Below are 20,394 nucleotides of genomic sequence, written 5' to 3'. Positions count from 1 at the left end.
GCTGAGTGCTCCCACTGGGGACAGGTGCCACTATGGCTTTACCCAGCCAGAGCCTCGAGCTTCGTGCCACCGTGCTGGGAGCTTCCACCATGGTCGTGCCAGTGAGGGGCTGCTCTCATTTTGTAAATGAGGAAAGTGAGTCTCATCTGCTAAAGCAGAATCAAGATTCAGCTCCAGGAACACAGGATGGGGCCCCAGCTCTAGGCCTGGGGCACAAGACGACGCCAAAGCCCAGCCTCAGGTTCTTCTGGCCCCTCAGTCATGCTGTGGCTCTGGGCCGGGGGGATGGAACTTCAAGCAGGGGACAGGCTGTCGGTGTGGGGGGAAAGCCTCACAAGGACACTGTGGTGCGTGTCCATCAGATTCATCCCTGGCCACTGGGGAAACTGACAGACTGAGCCCAGGGTTGTTCTCTGCCCTGGAGCTTTCTGCCAGGAAGTAACCACAGGCCCATCGGCAGCCCCGGGAGATGGCTGCTTAATGTCCTCAAGGACATGGACAGCACAGTGCAGGAGACAAGAAGCCCAGTGTGGCACCCTCGAAGGGAAGGGGCGGGCTGCAGGGATGACAGCGGCAGCAGGTGCAGGCCAGTGACAGTCTTCTTCTTTTGAATCCAGATACTCAAGGAGACCAAACTGGCAAGTGTGACCTGTTTTCCTACCTTCTGTTTCCAGGAGCAGGAATGTCAGTTCTCTCAGGAAAAGAGTGTGACCATGGGCAGTGGCCTCCCTCTACGGCCTCAGTCCCCTCATGAGTGCCCCAGCCCCTGGCTCATGGGAAGTGAGGCCTGGTGAGTGGCCAGGATGGGCAGGGGCCTCATGCCCACCAGCGACCCCCACTCTGGTCACTCTACCCCACACTAAGTCCTTTGGGGTCTCAGACGCTCCATGCCTGGACATACGGCCTCGCCTTGTCAACCAGAGTCCCCATCTCGCTGGCTGCAGTAGTCAGTTCAGGAATGGCCATGTGACTCACCCTGGAACCTTCCCCAAATCTATCGGGAAAGAAGCATTCCATGGGGGGGGGGGGTTGACAGATCACAGCTGCTGCCATTAGTGGTGACAGAGATACTGGTAGAAACCATCAGAGGACCAAGCCAACAGAAGCCAATGAGGGCCCAAGGAAAAAAACTCCCAGCATTATTTAAATACAGATCCAGCCCCATATCTGAAGACAGGCCCTTAAGCAATCCGTTACACTGACCAGTAAGTTCTCATTTTGCCCAAGCTATTTGAGCAGTCTTTAGAGGGTTATTTTTTTTTATTATTCTTTATTTTGAAACTGGGTCTCACTGAGTTGCAGAGGGCCTCACTAAGTAGCTGAGGCTGTCCGTGAACCGCGATCCTCTGGTCTCAGCCTCGTGAATGCTGGGATTACAAGCGTGAGCCACCATGCCCAGCTTAGAGGGTTATAAATATGCTCCCCATGCTCTGTCTCTGGTGAAAATAAATCTTGTTGGGGTTTTTCTCGGGATTTGGGGACAAGACACTCAGAAGTGCCTGTTGCCCCTGAAAAGGAAAAGGTGACAACTTGCACCTCTGCTTTGGGACTGGCGCTCCAGCTCCCACCCAAGATGGGGATTATCCATTCAACAAACACTTGTCCAAACTTCTGCAAGCCTGACCATTGGGCACAAAATGGAAAGTGTGGTCACTGTTCTAGAAGAGTGTTCGGTCTGAGAGGAGGGGGATGACTAGAGCCTCAAGAATGCAGGCAAGAACTTGGATGGCAGACCAGTGGCATCCCGGGATCCCAGGGGGAGGCTCTCTTCCTACTGAAGCAGAGGGACAGATGAGAGAAGGCTCCCAGAAAAGGTGGTCCAGGAGGACATAGAGGGGAGGACTGGCAAGCAGATGTTTTTGTAAGAACCTGGGCCTTGATGCCTCAGATAGCAGAGCACATGTGCAAACGGGAACAGGACCCCACATCACCAGGCGCGGAGTCCCAGGACGAGGGCGAGGTTGGAGGCCAGATCCTGCAGGTAGTTGTGGAGCACAGAAGGAGTTAGTAACTTACAGCTGAGGAGCTCTGAGAAAAAGCATCAGGGGCTGGGCTCATGTCTTAGAAAAATCACTCTGAGCCCTGAGTTGTGGTGCCCCCCTATAATCCCAGTACAACTTGGAAGACTGACACAGGAGGATCACAGGTGTGAGGCCAGCCTCAGCAATTTAGCAAGGCCCTGTTTCAAAAAATTAAATAATTAAACAAAATAAAATAGAGCTAAGTCATAGCTGAGAGGTAGAATACCCTGGGTTCAGCCGGGCATGGTGGTGCACGCTTGTAATCCCAGCATTCAGGAGGCTGAGACCGAAGGATTGCAATTCGCAGACAGCCTCAGCTACTTAGTGAGGCCTCTGCAATTTAGTGAGACCTTGTTTCAAAATAAAGAATAAAAAATAGGGCAGGGGGTGTAGCTCGGAAGTCAAATGCCCCTGGGTTCCATTCCCAAACCTGAAGAAAAAAAAAAAAGAATACCCTGGATTCAATCCCCATCCCCTCCAAAAAAAGAAAAAAGAAAGAAAGAAAAGTCACTCCAGCTGCAGCATGAGAGTGGATCAGGGAGCCCCGGCCTGCGCTGCCAGCTCCTCAGCAATGGATGAAGCTCCTGGGCTGTCGCCATGGCAGCCGGTGTCCTCACCTGCTCAGCTGGCACTAGGCAGACTGACCCAGAAACAAGAGCAGTTTACTGCTCACAGTCCATGATCCAGGCCGGCAGGTGTGGATCCAGCGAGGAGCCTCTGTCCGCTTCGCACAGACCACGTGTTTGCTGTGCCCTCGCATGGCAGAAGCAGAGGGCAGTCTCTTTCCCAGTCTTGTTCCCAAGGCCCCACTCCCATGACTTACTCACCCCAAAGGCCTCGCCTGCTAACAAATCACTCTGGGGAGTCAGTGTCAACATATGAGTTTGGGGCACATAGCCATTCAGACTCTGGCAGGGGATAATGGCGTGTGTGTGGGCACGACGTGGCGCGCTCTGCCTAGCCTCGTGACAGGGCTCGGCCTTTTAACCACCTAGGAACATCATCAGGAAATGGCTCATCTCAGCTCCACTTCACAGGAGAAGAAACTGAGGAATGGAAGGAGGGCGGCAGCTCTATATGACCACGCAGAGGCAGTCGGCAGAACCGGAGCCCCTCCACACAGGCCACTGATGAGGGCCCGAGGGGGGTCCGTGGAGGGCGCGTGCCTTGGTGGCCAGGACAGCGGTGGGAGAAGAGGAGGTGCGTCCTCCAGGCAGGACCAGCTGCATCTGGGGGCCCAGGGCAGGGTGCAGTGCTCTGCCCTCGGTTTGATATTTGCTAAGCAGTTTAGGACAGTGATACGGCATTGAACCAAGCACCGAGGAGGCTGCTGGATGAGTTCTGAAGTTGGGTCCTGAGAAGTGGCATATTTCCCCCTGGTTCCCTGGGGACGTTCACCTTTGCAGGCCTCAGCGGCCTCCTGAAAAGCCTGGCTCTCAAGCCATGATGCTGCCGGCCCGCTGAAGAGCCTGGGTACCCAGGCGGTGACAGGTGCGGGACTCGGGATGGCCCCGGCTCAGCCACCGTCAGGTGCGATGAAAGACCCCAGCAGAACTGCCCAGCTGAGCTCCTCCAGAACTCCTGACCCACAGACACCCTGAGAGGCAACAAGTGGCTCTTTTGTTTAAAGCCACTAAACACTGGGGTGATTCGTGAGCAGCCACAGTAACGGAAGCAATAACACGAACAGTAAGTGTGGATGGACAGAGAAAGCACCACGTGTAAGGCCCTGGGGAGGCAACAGTGCTGAAATGCAGGTGGAGGGGGGATAGCGCCCACCACGGAACTAGCCAGCCCTGGGCAGGCCTGAGCAGCCGGGCGCACACCCGTCCACCAGACACAGTTCTCTTTTGGGGTCCTGCCTAGGTTTCTTATATAGGGGGTAAATTTGTGTTTTCTTCTGGGTGAAGAGCCATTATGTGATTCTGGGCTGTGTCTACTTAGGGAAGGGCACCACATTTCACTGTTTCCTCTGACCTTTGCTCAGTGATCCTCTCCATCAAGACCAGATACATCACTGGGCATGGCGCACACACCCAGAATCCCAGTATTTGGGAGATTGAGACAGGTTCAAGGACAGCCTCAGCAACTTGAGACTCTGTTTCAAAAGAAAAATTAAAATAAGGCTGATGTTGTAGCTCAGAAATAGAATGCCTTTGGGTTTAATCCCCAGAAAAAAAGAAAAGAAAAAAAAAGATCATACGTATCTCTTGTGCTGGGCGCTTCCCACTGCCGCAGTGCCATGACTCCCAGGAGGTGTCCACAGTCTTCTGTGCACAGATGCAGACCCGAGGGGGCACGTGGGGGGAGGCCGAGGGTGGGCAGCTGCTTGACCCACAGGGTCCTAGTGCCGGCTGCCTCTGGCTGTGGCTCACCTCCTAGGTGCTGGGGTGCATGCTGGGCCTGCGCAGCGTCCTGCAGTCATGGGTTCCTCTGCAGTGGGGCAACTTGGGAGCTGGGAACACAATCTCCATCTGCTGTGCTCCTCCTGCCAGAGCCCACACCTGGCTTAGTGTCCTCAGGTCCCTAGTTCACCAATGCCCCCAGCAGCCTGCTCCCAGCAGGGTTTGTTTTAGGAAACAAAAGGAAAGAAACAATACCCAATGGTGCGCCTGCGCTCTCTCTCTCTCTCTCTCTCTCTCTCTCTCTCTCTCTCTCTCTCTCTCTCTCTCTCTCTCTCTCTCTCTCTCTCTCTCCCTCCCTCCCTCCCTCCCTCTCTCTCTCTCTCTCCCTCCCTCCCTCCCTCCCTCCCCCTCTCCCTCTTCCTCTCCCTCTCTCCCTTTCTCCCCCTCTCCCTCTCCCTCTCTCCCTTTCTCCCCCTCTCCCTCTCCCTCTTTCCCCCTCTCTCTTTCTCTCTCCCCCTCTCTCCCCCTCTCCCTCTCCCTCTCCCTCCCTCTCTCTTTCTCCCTCCCCCTCTCTCCCCCTCTCCCTCTCCCTCTCCCTCCCTCTCTCTTTCTCTCTCTCCCTCTCTCAGAAAACAACAGGGAGAAGAGATGGACCAACATAGCTGGCAGAGCCCAAACGCCACCCGCCCAGAGCCAGCCCAGGGCATGGGGCACGTTCTGCCCAGCCACCAGGGCCCCAAGGACAAATCTCAAGGCTCTTGGGTTTGCAGGGCAGTCGCTGAGGGAGGGAGACACACAATAATAAAGTAGAAAAGAATTGTGTTCGCCAGGTGCCCACACTGCCTGGACTCATTTGCTGTTCATGCGTTAGGAAGCGGGGGCTGTTGTTTTAGTGCTAGAGGAAACCAAGTCACAGAGAAGTCCTGTGACTCAGCCAGAGTCACACAGCTTGCTCGCTGGTGGAGCCCGATTGTGAATGAGCACACTGACAATTCCTCAGTCTCTGCACTGACTTATAGGCATTCCCCGGTGAGAGGTGGGGTGCTCTGACTCCCAGAGGAGGGTGCACAGAGACACAAAGCTGCCCACCCCAGGTCTCCCAGCCAGCAGGGGGAGCAGGACTTAGGACAAGTTGCCTCCGGCTCTGGGTGGCTGGCTATACTGCCGCACCCCAAGTTCTTCTTCCCACGACCCCCTGCCCCATTCCAGTCACAGGCAGTCTTGGGACAACTTACTCCAGGACATGACAACTTCTCATTACTGTCACAGCAACCAAGCCAGGGCCACCCAAGGCAGAACATCACCCCTGGCCCAAGGGAGGAGAGAGGGCGGAGGCAGGCCTGGCAGGCACCCGCTCTCCAGTCTCCAAAGGATTTTCTGCATGGCTCAAAGCAAACAGGACTTGCTGCCTCTTCCCCTGTTTTCTGTCCCTGGGGTGACTCGCCTCGCCTATGTTCCAAGTGTTATGCAGGGGGTGTTCTCTCCTAGAAACAAATGTTACAGGGTAGTGATTTCTCTTCCGTGGTCCTTTCCCAAGAGAAAGATTTCAGACAGAAAGCATGAACAGGGGACCCTTGAGGTTTATTTAGGGAAGTGGGGTACAATGTAAAGAAGGCCATGATAATGGGCTGCGCCTGGTGAGAAGGTATGGAGCAGGCCGCCTCCCACCGTGAAAACAGAAGGGCATTCTCCCATGGAGCCTCGGCCCCAGGAGCCATCTTGCACGCGTGTGTTTGGGTTGGCCTCTTGTCCTTTCTCCCAGCATGCTTTGTTGTCTGCACCAATCCACATGGTGGAAAGTTCCCCATGGGTGCTGAGTGAACACCCCCTCGAGGTGTCAGGGGGTGTCTTAAGCGGTGACTGTCAGAGGCCACCTTTGGCTGAGCTGGGGTAGGCGTTCCCCTGGTAAGTTACCTTCTGACATCCTCCTGGGCAGGCCCCCTTACCTCCTCTCCTGGGGGCCGGCTCCATTTCCCCTCAGGTCCATCCCAATCTTGTCCTGGCATGTAGGCTTCTCCCTAGCTGCCTAACAGGGGCATGAGCAGGGAGCAGTGTGGGGAGGTGGTGAGCTGAGGGGGGAGGAGGGCGCTGAAACTTGAGAGCCCAGCCTTGGGGGGCAGGGCGGGTGTTGGGGGAGATGAAGAGTTCAGAGGCCTGTGGTGTGTGGTCCAGAAGCCAGCAGCGTCCAGGTTCTTGCGTGTGTGCGTGCGTGAGTGTGTTGTTTAGCGTCAGCCCCCCACTGGACAGTAAGAGGTCTCTGAGGCGAGGTGGCAGAGCAGGGCTGGTGCAAGCGAGAGGGAAGAGGCAGGGAGGGACGGGGAGAGGACAGAGCGAGGGGTTCCTAGGGGTGGGAGCAGGAGGCGAGGCCAGGAGAGGAAGCCCAGCAGCTGTGCTCTTGCAGCAAGTATAAATAGCTGCCGGCCAGAGCTCACCAGACTGGGTTGGAGGCCAGTCCATCCCAGCCACGCAGCGCAAACAGCACGGCCTAGAGCTCTGACCAGACACACCGTGCCACCGCCACATCTCTGGATGCTCTCTCAGCCAGCCATGCTGCTGGGCGGCCTCCTCCTCATGGTGGCCACCATGACTGTGGCCCAACGGAGAGGACAGGAAGTGGGCGGGCAGCGCCGGACGTACCGGGTCCAGCACGGCCAGTGCAGCTACACCTTCCTGCTGCCCGAGCCTGAGCCCTGCTCACCTGAGCCCGAGGCCTTTGGGGGTCCCAACAGCCTTCAGAGGGACGCCCCAGCAGCGGGGCTGAACCTGGGGGAGTGGCGAATGCAGCGCGTACGGCAGCTGGAGAAGATGCTGGAGAACAACACACAGAGGCTGCAGAAGGTAAGGGCCCGGCCTGTGGGGACTGGGGTGGGGTTGCCCCTAATCAGCAGGTGGAGAGCCTGCCCGGAGGAGACCTTCCCTGGACATAAAGGACCAGACTCCAGCTGTTTAGACTGGGAGGTGAGGCCCAGAGCAGGGCAGAGATGGGCCTGAAGCCACACAGCATCAGAACAGCAAAGCAGGCTGCTTGCCGCCTTCCGTTCATTCCGCAGCACCAGCGAGTTGCACACTGACCTAGTTGCTGGACAAAAAGCAGTGAACAGACTAGCACGTCCCCTGGAAGCAGGGCAGGGGCGATGGAGAGGTGTCAGCTGTACTGACTGACTGATGACCCAGAATGAAGGCAGGGAACAGGGACGGTGTGGCCAGGTCATTCAAGGTGACATCTTGGGAGAAGGTGGCATTTGAAGTAAGAATCTGTGGGGAACATGGCAGGCAGGGGATTTGCGGATGCCAGGCCACGAGGATAAGGCTGGAGCCGAGAGGGAGCGGGTGCAGCAGCATCTGCAGGTGAGGCAGGGCTGTCCCAGGCCCATGGGCCCCTGGAAAGACTTTGGCTTTTGCTCTGAATGTCACAGGAGACACCACAGGGCACTGGGCAGGTGGCACCATCCCTGGTTTGACTGTAACAGAACAGATAATGGCCTGAGGTGGACAGGGGTGCCCAAGGAGGAGGTCCCAGCAGACAGGGCGGGGAAGGGGAAGGTTCTGGCATTTTCTGAAGGGAGCAATGAGCTGCTAAATTGGGTGTAGAGTGGCAGAGAGCCAGGGAACGTGGGCGCCGCAGTGGTTTGTCTCCTGCGTTCTCTGAGCACATGTGAGCACCTGCTGTGTGTGCCAGGTAAGGCGCTGGCTGAGGAGGTGACCAGGCCGCCTTATCTCCTGGGCCACAAGGGGCAGGGAAGACCCGGCATCCACAATGTTGCTGGCTGGAGCCCCTGGGTAGGAGCTACCAAGGAGAAGAAGGGGGCTGGGGGCCATCGGTGGAGAAAGCGGGCTGATCCACAGTCTCCGAGCGTGTTCAGCCACAGCCTCCATCGGCGGCCAGGCGAGGAGGGCGCAGACCCCGCCATGCCTCTAAGCCTCATGCTTTCTGAGCCGTTTAAACCTGCCCCTCATCAGGAGACAATGTTTGCCCCACACACACACACACATGCATGCTTGCTGGTAGTTACGCACATGCACGCCTGTCGACAGCAGGCATGCATGGTAAGGCAAACAGAAATGGCATGTGTTTATTTATCTATTTATTGTACTGAGCACAGGAGCAATCTACCTCTGAGCTATACTTCCTAAGCCCTATTTTATTTTATTTTTTTTAATTTGGAAACAGGATCTCACTAAGTTACAGAGGGCTTCGCTAAGTTGCCAAAGTTGGCTTTGAACTTGCGACCCTCCTATCTTACCTCCCAAGTGCTGGATTAAAGGCCTGCATCACCACCTCTGGCTTATTCTTATTTTGAAACAGGGTCTCACTAAGTTGTGAAGGGCCTCACTATGTTAATGAGGCTGACCTTGAACATGCGACCGCCCCCTTACTGAAATTACAGGTGTGCAGCACCATGCCTGGCTTAAAAATAGTACTTTAAGAACCTTGTGTTCCATTAAGATGTATGACTACAATATACCAATACAAACATTTTTTTAAAAAAGGTGACATGAGCCGGGCGTGGTGGCGCACGCTTGTAATCCCCGCGCTTGGGAGGCGGAGACAGGAGGATCGCGCAGGTTCGAAGCCAGCCGTACTGGCGTAAGAGACCCTGTTTCAAAAATATAAAATAGGTCTGGGAGTGTAGCCCGGAGGAAGAAGGGCTTCCAGGAACCCCAGTACCACCAAAAAAAAAAAAAAAAAAGGTGACATGAAACTGTAAATGGAAGATCTGGGGTTTTCTCCTATTTTCCACACTCTGGGTTGATCTATCCCAAGTTTGTGCCACAGGGCATGTTTGTCCACAACCTTTGTACACACTCGTGAGCTTTCACATCTGACCCCTGCCCCAGCTCCTGGCCATCCTGCGGGTCCTTCCTGCCCCCTTCACTCCCTGCCCGGAAATGCTTCGCCCTGATGCCCCCCCGACACCCACGTGCCCAGAAGGCACTCCCACATGAAATCTGTGCACACACCCTAGGGATGCTGTAGCCACGCCCCATGAGACATTCCAAGCCTTGCCCCTGTGGCCACCCCCATCCTCCACAGTCAGGACCTCCTGCTTTAAGGAGAAGTGACACCGTAAGGCTCTCGGCAACTTAGTAAGACCCTGTTTCCAGATAAAATATAAAAAATAGGTCTGGGAGTATAGCCCGAGGGCCCAGGGCTCCCTGGAGGCTCAGAGGAATGGCGGACCTTCCATGCACAAGGCCATCCTTCCTTCTAGACCGTAGGTTCCCTCAGCCCCTCCGCCTCCTCACACCAGGACCCCTTGCCTCCAAGGCCTTCCCCTCTCTGCTGGCCCCCACTCCCATGTTGAAATAGAGGAAGAGGAGGAGGTGAGGGGAAGAACAGCCTCTTCCAGCACAGATGCCACGAGCCCCGCCTCCTCTTCCTCACTCCCTTCTCCTCTGAGTCCTATGCTCACCTCCCAGGTCCGGAATCCAGTGGCCACAGCCCAGCCTCCATTTTACTTGACCTCTGGACAAGCTTAACAGTGGTCACTGACACCATTGTTCTGGCACCTGTCTCCATCAGCCAGTCCTTACCCGCAAACACACTGACTCCAACCACTTTTCCTCCCACTGTGGTCCCCTCCTTCCCAGGCACCTTCGTGTCCCACCTACCACCACCCTGGGCTCCCGATTTCTACCCTGTCCCCACTATCCATTCTCCACTTGGCAGATAAAGCAGTTTCCATCAAAACTGTGAGATGCTGGGCCTCGTCTCAGGGATCCCAGCTCACCAGAACAAAAGTAAAAATCCTAGTCCGGCATAGCAGCACACACCTGTTATCCCAGTACTTAAGAGGCTAAGATAGAGGATCTCAGGTTCAAGGCCAGCCTCAGAAACTTATTGAGACCCTCAGCAGCTTGCAAAAATCAAGTTTCAAAATAAAAAAGGCTGGGGGTGCAGCTCGGAGGTAGAATGCCCCCTGGATTCAGTCGAAGGAAGGAAGGAAGGAAGGAAGGAAGGAAGGAAGGAAGGAAGGAAGGAAGGAGTAAAATTCCTTCCTGGGGACACCCCTTGCCAGACATCCACTTGCCCCTGATGACCTTCAAGTCTCAGCTCCAATGTCTCCACCTGAAAGCAGCTCTCCCTATTCCCCCTTTATAATAGCCACCACCTCTGTACCCTTGACGCCTCCCTGGCTCTGTTGCGGTGGTTTCCTGCTGCCTTCTCTACCAGGGTCCCGGGGCCCCAAAGAGGTCATGATGACATCTGTTGAGAGGTGCATGGACACACTTCCCACCTCTTGGTCGTCTCATTGGCACCTACTCTGCAACGACACCCACCGATTGGCGTTTGATGGGATCCTCAGTCCCAAGCCAAGGACCCTGACTGCCCCGCAAGACATCTCCCCTACCCTGAGGACCCGTGGCACCTCAATGCCAGAGGTGCCTGAGAGGCAGCTTCTCCGGCCCCCACCCCATGTCGGGGTCACGCCACCCAGCACAGGCTGCCTCCTTGGCCCCGGGCAGCAGGCCTAGTGCATCTTCCTTCTCCCTGCTGCTGCCCGGCTTCCCTTGGCTTCCTGCCCCAAGTCTCAGCCCCTTGTCCCCCTTCGAGCCTCCAGGTACCTGGTGCGAGGACACTGAGCCAGCATGTGATCTGTCTTGATGGCCTTTGGGCTCAGGAGGCCACCTGGACAGACTCTCCGGTCTGTGGTAGAGTGTCCTCTCTCTGTATCCACTGAGCCTAGTGATCCTGGGGAGAGTTCTTGTCACCATAAGTTCTGTGGGGCTGAAGAGCACTGCGATGGGAGTCCAGGCAGCCTGGTTTCACATCAGACCCAGTACTCACTTGCCATGGGTGAGTCTCCTCTGCAAAACAGAGAAGACAACAGTACATCAGGGGATGGCCAGCAACCTAGCAAGATGGCTACTCAGGCTGGCGCCTGACCACATGTCAGAAAGGCCTGGTGAGAGCTGAATCTAGCCAAGTCCGCGTGGTCCCTGTTCGCCCGGCACTGCTGAGCTCAGGTGTGGTCAATCTCAGTCAAGTCAGTCCAAGGGCTACAGGTTTTCTTGGGGCTGCGGATGCCACCACCCCTGCTGGGGTCTCAGCAGGACCTCGATCCTGCCCCTTCTAGGAGAGACGCATGCAAACATTTGCCATAGCACCTTCTGGCTGGGGGGCTCTGGAGTTGAGAGTTGAACACCCCTTTACTGTTCCCTGACACTGGGGCCACTGCCAGTCACCCCATGCCTGTTGAGCCTGCCATAGGTCAGACCTGTTGGCTTCAGCGCGTCTGGTAGTCACTCTCCCTGGGTCTACCACCTGCTTGAGCAGAGCAGAGCCAGAAGGTGAGAGCCCGGCTCTGGATCTCAGCTGTCAGGATTCCAGCCTCAGTTCTGGCCTCTCCTAGCTGTTCCACCTGGAGCAAGTTGCTTCCCCTCTCTGAACCTTGCTTTCCTCTCCTACAAAATGAAGTGATAATACTTCCCATCTCTGTGAAGACTTAACAGGATGATCCCCAGGAAGTCCTTGTTGAGGAGTGCTGGCTGAGTGAGACGCTGGCTATTTTCATCGGGGACTTGTCCTGGAAATAGAGCCCAAGGGCCCTACAATTTCGGAGGTCCTCCCCTCACAGTTGAGACACGTAATCCCTGTGTCCTTTACTACTCGGCCCCCTCCAGCCCCGGGCAGGGGTGCCTTCTATCTTCTGTGAACCTTCTTCTGGTTCTTCCTGTCCTTGCATACCTCAGAGCCTTTGAAACTCAAAGTCATCTTTTTAGCACTTGTCATAATATCTTACAAAAGAAGATAAATGAGTTTCAAAATATCCTCTAATCATATCTTTATCACCATTATCACCACAGCCATGAAGGATGCCTTTGCGGGCGTGGTGGCGCACATCTGTAATCTCAGGACTTGGGTGGCTGAGACAGGAGGGTCACAGGTTTGAAACCAGCCTCAGCATTTCTGTGAGGCTCCTAGCAATCTAGCGAGATCCTATTTCAAAATAAAAAATAAAAATGGCTGGGTGTGTTGGCCGGGCGTAGTGGCGCACGCTTGTAATCCCCGCACTTGGGAGGCCGAGACAGGAGGATTGCGCAGGTTCGAAGCCAGCCTCAGCTACTGAGTGAGGCTCTCAGTGACTTAGTGAGACCCTGTTTCCAAATAAATTATAAAATAGGTCTGGGAGTATAGCCCGGAGGTAGAAAGCCCCTGGGTTCTACCCCCAGTACCACACACACACACACACACACACACACACACACACACACACACATACACAATGTCTGGTGTGTAATTCGGAGATAGAATGCCCTTGGGTTCCATCCCCAGTACCAAAAAATAATAATAATTTTAAAAAGAAAGAAAAAGAAAAGGATGTGTAAGTCTCAGGGAGATCTGTTCACCTGGAGAACTGGGGACAGCTGGCCTGTTGTGAGTTCCTGGTGGCCACTGCTGCTCAGCTCCCGCCCCAACTCCCTTCCTGCTCCCCAGCGTATGGAGGGGAAACCGAGGCCAGGAAGGGACAATGGCTCTCTGGAGTCGCGTGGCAGTGTCGGCCAGCCTGGGCTCTCACTGTGATCTCGCTCCTGCCTCTGGGAGGTGTCCAGGAGGCGGATGGGGCAGGATCTGGAGGAAAAGGGCTCCCTCTGCCTCCCAGTGAGTCTCCAATCCCCCCAGGGCTGCGGTACCTTCTGCCCTGCACAGCGCACAGGGCAGGGGCCCAACTGCAAGGGTTTCCTGGCCCGCTCCTCCCCTTCCTGGCTTTTCCCCTCCTTCTCCCTTTCTCCCCCTCCCCCCCGAAAGCCCTGCCCAGTGACTCACATCTGGAGCAGCTGGGGAGGACTGCACGTCAGCCCTGGGCTTTGCTCCACCCCCTCTTCTGGGTGAAAAGCTATGGAAGGTTGAGGGCCAGGACAGACCCAGCCAGATGGGGCTTCTCTGCGGGGCTGGCTGCCCCGTGGCTGCACTGTGGCCTCCCCGGTCCTCCAGGACCAGAGCTGCCCTACTCCAGGCCTCCTCGACGAGGTGGGAGAATAAGGGCACCTATGCCAGACCTGGAGGTGGGTGGGCTGGGGGAGAGGACAGATGGAGCGCTTGCCCACAGCAGGCATTCCATGAGACCTCTCTTGTTACCTTCGGTCCCTGGTTGCCCCCATTTTCTCTGCCAAGAAATGCCACCCTCTGACTTCTCCCTGTGTCCCTGCAGAATGCCCCCTACTCTGCGTCCCAGGGGCAGGTGGAGCCGCATCTTGAACGTGTGGCCCTCTGTTCTCTCACCTGGACCGAGCAATGGCAGCCCGGCGCTCTTGCTAGCTGTCATCTCTGGCTGGCTGGCTCTCTGCGTCTCTCCCTTTAGCTGCTCCATCTTTCTCTCCGATCCCCAGCAACTCCTAGACCATCTTTCCCACCTCTGCCTCCCCGGTGTCCACTCTGAGACCTGGAACCCGAGGGCCCATGGCCAGTCTCCGCCCTAGCCAAGCTGCTCAGCAGGGGCCTCCTTCTTCCTTGCTGCACCCAGAGCCAAGCAAGGAGAGTCCGGGCGGGCAGGGGCTCAGGACTCCACACTACCCAGGATCTGGAGTCAGTTCCAGGTCCCTGACATCCATCCTCAGAATAAGCAGTTCCCTTGGCCCGTGGTCCTGAGGCCCTGCCTGGCTGGCTGAGGGTCAAAAGGCATCCAGCAGAGCCCAGTGTGGGGTCCTGGTCTGGCCCAGACTTTCCCTAACTGGCCCGGGATTCCCAGCTGTCTTGGCTTCCCCAGGCTGCCAGTAAATTCTTGGCATTTTCGGCCTTTGGTTATCCAAACAAGAAATGAATCTTAATTGTTGAACAAAACATCTTGGGGTTTGATTTCTTAACCTCACTGTGGGCTCCTTTCTGAGCAGTTTGGCACTGGGGGATGGGGTGGAAGAATGGTATTATTTTTCCATAAAGAGTCTAGAAACTGAGTCCAGATGCCCTGGGCCTGCGGTGGGGGTGGCCAGTTAGTCAGTGCCCCGGGGCAGGGCTGGGGGCAGCAACAGCAGCAGGGGGCCCTCTCAGCTTTCCCCAGAGGGACAGGTTTATTTGTTCAAGTGCCTTGGCCAGGACATCCTGCAAGACAGCCAGAGCGCCCCCCCCCCCCCCCCAGCCAGAGCTCCTCAGGGCTGGGAGCCTCTCCACTTTCTTCCTCCTCTTCTTCCTCCTCCTCCTCAGGCAAGACACAGGGGCAATCAGACCCAGGTCTGCCCTCCAGCACACACCTTCACCTCTGGCCTCGTTCATTTGCTTAACCTCAGAGAAGTGTCTGGAATGGACTCTGAGAGTTGCCTCTGGTGTCTGGGGTGGACTGAGCTGAGGTCAGGGAGTCATGTCCTAGGAGGCCACTGGCTGCTGCGGGACCCCAAGGAAGTCAGCGACTTCAGCTGGCTTCTCCGGGAAGCAGAATTCACATGCTCCCGCCTCCCAGAATGAGGGCAGGAGGGACAGAGAATTCCCGCTCAGCGTTTACTGAGCACTCCCTGTGCCACACACTGACTGATGCGCTTTGTACAGATTCTGGAATTTAATTGGCACAATGACCCTATGAAGCACGATTGTCTGTCCATTAAAAGATGGAGAAACAGGCTTCGGGTTGGAATCTTAAGATCAGACAGCCCAGAAGGGTGAGGTTAGATTCAAACCCAGGCATCAGATGCCAGGACCCTGGCTCTCAGCGCTTAGTCAGTTTCTGGGCTAATCAAGGAGACACATCCATGTGGGCAAGTCCCCAGACACCCGGCTGGGGCCCAGGGAACGCAGGAGACCTGGCCACCAAACGGAGACTCTAAGCCCTCGTCTTCCCTTGCCCTGGAGCCCTGCAAACAAGGAAAGTCCACCCTAGGGTTTGGTTTGCCATGCTAGGGATAGAACCCAGAAGCATTCTATCTCTGAGCTACACTGCCAGGCCTGTCTTATTCTTTTTATTTTGAAACAAGGTCTCACTAAGTTGCAGAGGACCTCACTAAGTAGTTGAGGCTGGCTGTGAACCTGCGATCCTCCTGTCTCAGCCTCCCAAGTACTGGGATTACAAGCGTGCGCCACCACGCCCGGCTTCACCCTAGGGTTCTTCTGCCAGAGAACATTCAGCAGTGCTTCCCAGCAGAGGAGGCCTGGAAAGGCGGGGAGACCCAGAGCCTTCTCCACCTGAGTATCTCCACAATATCCCCGTCCCCGGGCCACTCTCAGCGCAGCCCACTCTGCTGGAACCCCAGCTCCCTGCTGACTCTACCTCCCAGGCAAGCATTTTGCCACTCTGGGTCTCATTTTCCTGATCTGTGAGGTGAGGACACTCACAGAAGCTACTTGAGAGGTTCTGTGTTGGTTAAACAAGTTTAACCCATGTTTAAATGAGTTAGCAAACAGAGACAGGGACGTCAGCCACTGAGCCCCTGGCACGGGCAGCCGAGGGGTCAGAAGCAGAGGAGTGGACCACAGCCGCGCTACTTCATGTCCTGTGCAAGAGCCTTTTTCTCTTCCCCAGGCCTCTGTTTCCTCATCTGAAAAACGGGGATCATAATAACAAATATTCTGGGGAAGACATAATAAGGCAAAGCCTATAATTAATTACCTGGTAGGGCATATGGGTGAGCTGATGCCTGGGGATCCTTGAAACTAAAAGCAAAACCAGCTGCCCTTGGACAAGGGAATAGAGCCTCGGAACCTTAGACCAGAAGAGCCTTCCTTGTGGACCCTGACTCCTGACCCTAGTCCAACATCCATCAGTGAAGACAGTTTCCAAGCAGCTGAGGGGAATCCTTGTTGGGAAGCTCTGCTGAGGCTGCAGACGAGCCCACACGTGCTGGAGGAGCTGGAGAGACGAGCCTGGAGCGCAGTGCGGCTCCACCGTCCCGCAGGCCCGGGCTCCAGGCCCCGCCCCTCCTCTTGCCAAACAGCAGCCTAGTTGCTTTGCTCAGCGTTTTACTTCATGTTCAGCATGCCTCCTCTGTAAAAAAGGGGGGGGGGGGTAACGGCTCTCCCGCCTCAGGGGGTGGCAATGAGGACTTACTAGTTATAGTGATTAGAATAGTGTCCGACACATTAAAAAAAAAAAAACAGTGCTCGATAGGCATCTTGACCAACAAAATGGACACCACCTCATTCTTTGCAAAAGACTGATGCCCAGGTGGCAGGGAGGTGAGGATTCTGCAAGGTGCTTCTTCACTCAATCCAATGCGGCTCCCAGTGGCTGCACATGGAAGGGCAAGAGCCGTCCTCTCTGGGCCCCACTGTGGGCCCACCTCCTGAGGGCTCAAGGTTCTTGTGACACAGCCACACCGGGGCAGCTGAGCCAGAAAACCAAGGAGCCTGGCAGTCCCTCTCCATCTTAGAACCACCTCAAACCCAGATGACTGAGGCAGGCTCCTCCCCACTGCTTCTCCCCAGCCCCGTCGTCTCCTTCCTGGAACAGACTCCCACCCATGAAAAGTGAGGTCTAGAAGGCAGGACGGTCACAGGTACTCAACACATATTGATAAGTACCTATTATGTGCCAGGCTCTGTGTTAGGCCCCAAGACCAAAGCAGACGGAATCCAGCTCCTGAAGCACGATTCCCGTGGCCATTCCTCTCCTCCTCCCTCCCATCTGTGTGGGAGAGATGCTGAGCTCTGTCTTCCACTGCGGCTCAGAGAAGTAACACTGCTGACACGGAGAGGAGATGGTGAGCACTGAGGAGACCAAGCCCTGCCCCGGCACAGTGGCTCAGGCAGGGAGGTGCGGCTGGAAGGCTGGAGGCACGGCCCTCCTGGGGCAGGCACGGCGTGCAGTGAGAGCCGAGCGCACCCTCCAGGAGACCCTCCTGCCCCTCACTCTCCACCTGGCTCCCTGCCCACCCTGCCGGCTCTGACCCCAAAGAAAAGCCACAGCATCTCTCTCCGGAGAGGGAAAAAGCAGAGGCAGCTGGGCCCAGCTGCTCATAGAAGACAAGACAAACAGCTCAGTCTGCGGTGAGCCATGGGGCCGAGGCTTGGTGTGCCAGGGGGACAAGAGGCAGGGCGAGGGGGTGGGAGTCCTCAGCTGTGGGCCTCGCGGTCTGCAAATCCACACGTCAAGGAGGAAACCAAGGCCCAGGGACAGAGAGTGGAGAGTGAGTAACCTAGCACGGGGGCCAGCAACGGGAAGCAAGGGATTGAATTTCTGCAGACTCCAGAGAATCCGCGCGTCAGCTCTCTGCTGCAGCGTGACGAGCTGCCCTAGGGCACGCAGCGCTCAGGATGACAGTGAACAGTCCTGTCTCCGTTTCTGGGGGTCAGGGATTCAGGAGTTAGCCAGACAGTGCTGCCGCGAGCTGATTCCTGCGGTGGCGCTCAGGAGTCGGCTGGGGCCGAGTGTTGGGGCCAGCTGTGAGCAGGAGGCCTCAGTTCCCCTCTAGGACATGGCGGCTGATTGTCCTAGAACAAGTGATCCGAGAGAGCGAGAAGGAAGCCAAAATGTAACGCTCTGGAATCGTGACTCAGAACAGGGACAGCACGGGGTGTAGACGACAGGATGTGCCGTCCTGGGAGCCACTGGAGGCCGGTGCCACAAGCAGCCCATACATGTGATTGAGAGTGGACTTTGGAGCCCAAATGTCTGCAGTTTTCATTGTAATTATGGACACAAGCCCAGCGTATTGGCACACTTCTGTAATCCCAGTACTTGGGAGGCTGAAACAGAAGGATCACAAGTCTGAGGCCAGCCTCGCTCAGCAACTTAGTGAGGCCCTCAGCAATTTAATGAGATCCTGTTTCAGAATAAAAAATAAAGAGGTCTGGGGGTGTGGCTCAGAGGTAGAATGATCCTGGGTTCAGTCTCCAGTGCCCCCCTACACAGAACATACATTAATCACACAGATGAGTAGGATTTGCTGTGACATTTCTATCCATTCGTGCACCAGATTTTGATGAGGCTCATCCACGCTCCTATCCTCCCCAGCCCCCTAAGTGCCCACATTTAAGTCTGGCCCCTGCAGCTCACAGCTGCAGGTAAGTGGCTTCTTTCTTGGCCCCTTCTTTCCGCACCTGTGAGCCGGGGCCCTGCAGGAGCGAGGTCTGGGTGGGCTGGATTTGTTTGTTCCTCGGGACCACGCCTGGCACACGTAGTGCTCCGGGTCCCCCTTGGGTGCCCCTGGGATGCCCTGGTCACTGCCCTCTCCTAAACCACCCCCACATGTTGCACTGGCCGGTGAGCACTGAGACCGTACCGGGCTCATTTCTAGAACTTTCCTCCTCCAGACACCCCAAACTGGACCCCTTCCTCCCTGCACACCTCCCCCTGCCTGCCTTCCCCCACTCTCCCGTCCTCTGGGCTCCAGCTGGGTGTTGGTCTTCCCTGTCCTCCTGTCCCTGCGCTGGCTCCATCTGGCCCCTTGGGTGCACTCCCCTGCCTCTTCCCAGGGGTCCTGGGTGGCTCAGGTTGGGACCTGGAGGTCCAGACTCCTTTCTAGCTGCCAGGCACTGGATTCAGTGGAAACCCAGTGTCCCTATGTAAGACCCACCCATATGTTCCTCTATAAATATTGAGTGAGGACGTCCTGAGCGCCTGCATGGCTTCAGCGTGGGAAATGTGGCCTGTTGGGGCTGATATTTCCGGGGAGTCCAACGAATAACAAATGACCGTGGTGGTTTTCAGATGGCGTGAAGGAACCGGGTGGACGGGATAGATAGATGTGGCAGTGCGGGGCTGGGTGGGGCCTTTCCAGGGTGGTCAGGGAAGGCTTCTCAGAGGAGGCTGGCAGGAGAGGTGGGGTGTGGGTGTGTGTTGGGGTGCAGCTCTAGCTTCTGTGGCCACCTCTGCAGACTCTAAGTCCCCTCCAAACATAAAGCAGAAACATTCAGGCACTGCCCCTCCCAGGAGTGAGACGGTAGTCACAATCCCAAGCACACACACCCTTGAACTCGGCAACACTACCGCACAGGATTTAGCTGGCCAGCCACGCAGGAGCTCCAGGATGCCACAGCAGCCCTGTCTGAGATGGCTTAGGGAGTGCAAGCGCGGGCAGCGCCCTGGCGGTGGCCATTGGGCTAGCTGGCACGGCCTCGATGGAGGCCAGTCTAGCTGCATGAATATGCTTCAGTCTCCAGCACATGTTCAGCAGAGAGAAGCCAGGCAGAACGGCCAGCCCACGTCTTGACCCCTGGGCAGAGCACGGGCGGAGGGTGTGCACAGTGTCTCTGGAAGGAAACCCAGGAACCTCCCTCTCAAGGGAGGGAGGACAGGGACCGCAGGCTGCGGCAGGGATGAAATAGGCGTTTTCCACAACAATCCTTTGGCTCCTGGGGATTTTGAACAATATGCTTATATCATTCATTCAAAACAATTAGAATTATAGAAATTTACATTTATATTAAACGCACATCTGCACAAAACCACCCAAGCTCTGGCCTCCCAGATTTCCCCAGATCTGGACCAAGCCTGGCCATTAGCTCCTATGCCTCTCCCTGCTCTGTCACTTTCCTGATTGGTGCCTCAGTTTCCCCACCTGTGAGCAAAGGGGGTAGGGGCTAAGTGGTCCCTCAGGGTCCCCTAGTCTCTCCAGGTCTTCACACCTCCTTGGGCCTGGTCCTTGGGGCACTTTGCTGAGCCCATCACCGCCTACCCAGGCTGCAGCATCACTCTCACCCCATGCCCTGGCCTAGGTGCAGCTCTACCCTCGTTCCAGCCCAACCCAGGGCAGCCCAGTCTGGACCCTGCTCACTGGGGTGGTTTGGCATGTTTCCAAAGCAAACACTTCTATTTTCATGGAAAGGAATTTGCAAAGAAGCCTGGTTCTCGGTGACATGGGGACCAGAGAAGGGCACTGAGCAGAAGGTGCCACAATACAGCCTCAGCTTGTCAGGGGCCTCTCTGGCTATGTGTGAAACATTGCTTGGAGGGTCCTGGAGGTGGGGACAGGGCTGAGCATGCAGAGGAGGCAGGAGGCCCCACCAGGGAGATGACGGTGGGCAGGCAGAGGCGACCTGGTCCTGCACAGGGCTGAGTTGGAGACCACAGGCTGGGCACGGGATGTGAGACAGAGCAGGGTCAAGGGCTCCGGAGGGACTAGAAGGAGGGAGTTTACAGAGAGATAAAGCCAAGTCCCAG

At 56.2% G+C, this 20,394-nt stretch overlaps 1 protein-coding gene across 1 annotated transcript in view; it reads left to right on the top strand.

Moving 5' to 3' along the window:
• Nucleotides 1-6,895: 6,895 nt before the first annotated feature.
• ANGPT4 (angiopoietin 4) overlaps nt 6,896-20,394 on the top strand; it is a gene marked incomplete at both ends in the record, with an annotated part of 37,760 nt that continues 24,261 nt past the window's right edge. The window contains one exon of the mRNA XM_080716734.1: nt 6,896-7,204. Within this exon, the coding sequence (XP_080572860.1) occupies nt 6,896-7,204 (309 nt within the window). The remainder of the gene's footprint in view (nt 7,205-20,394) is intronic.

This window comes from Muscardinus avellanarius, assembly GCF_963383645.1.
Source record: "Muscardinus avellanarius genome assembly, chromosome: 19".
Lineage (NCBI taxonomy): Eukaryota > Metazoa > Chordata > Mammalia > Rodentia > Gliridae > Muscardinus > Muscardinus avellanarius.
Note: the sequence above shows the minus strand (reverse complement) of the source record. Positions and strands in the feature narration are given on the sequence as shown.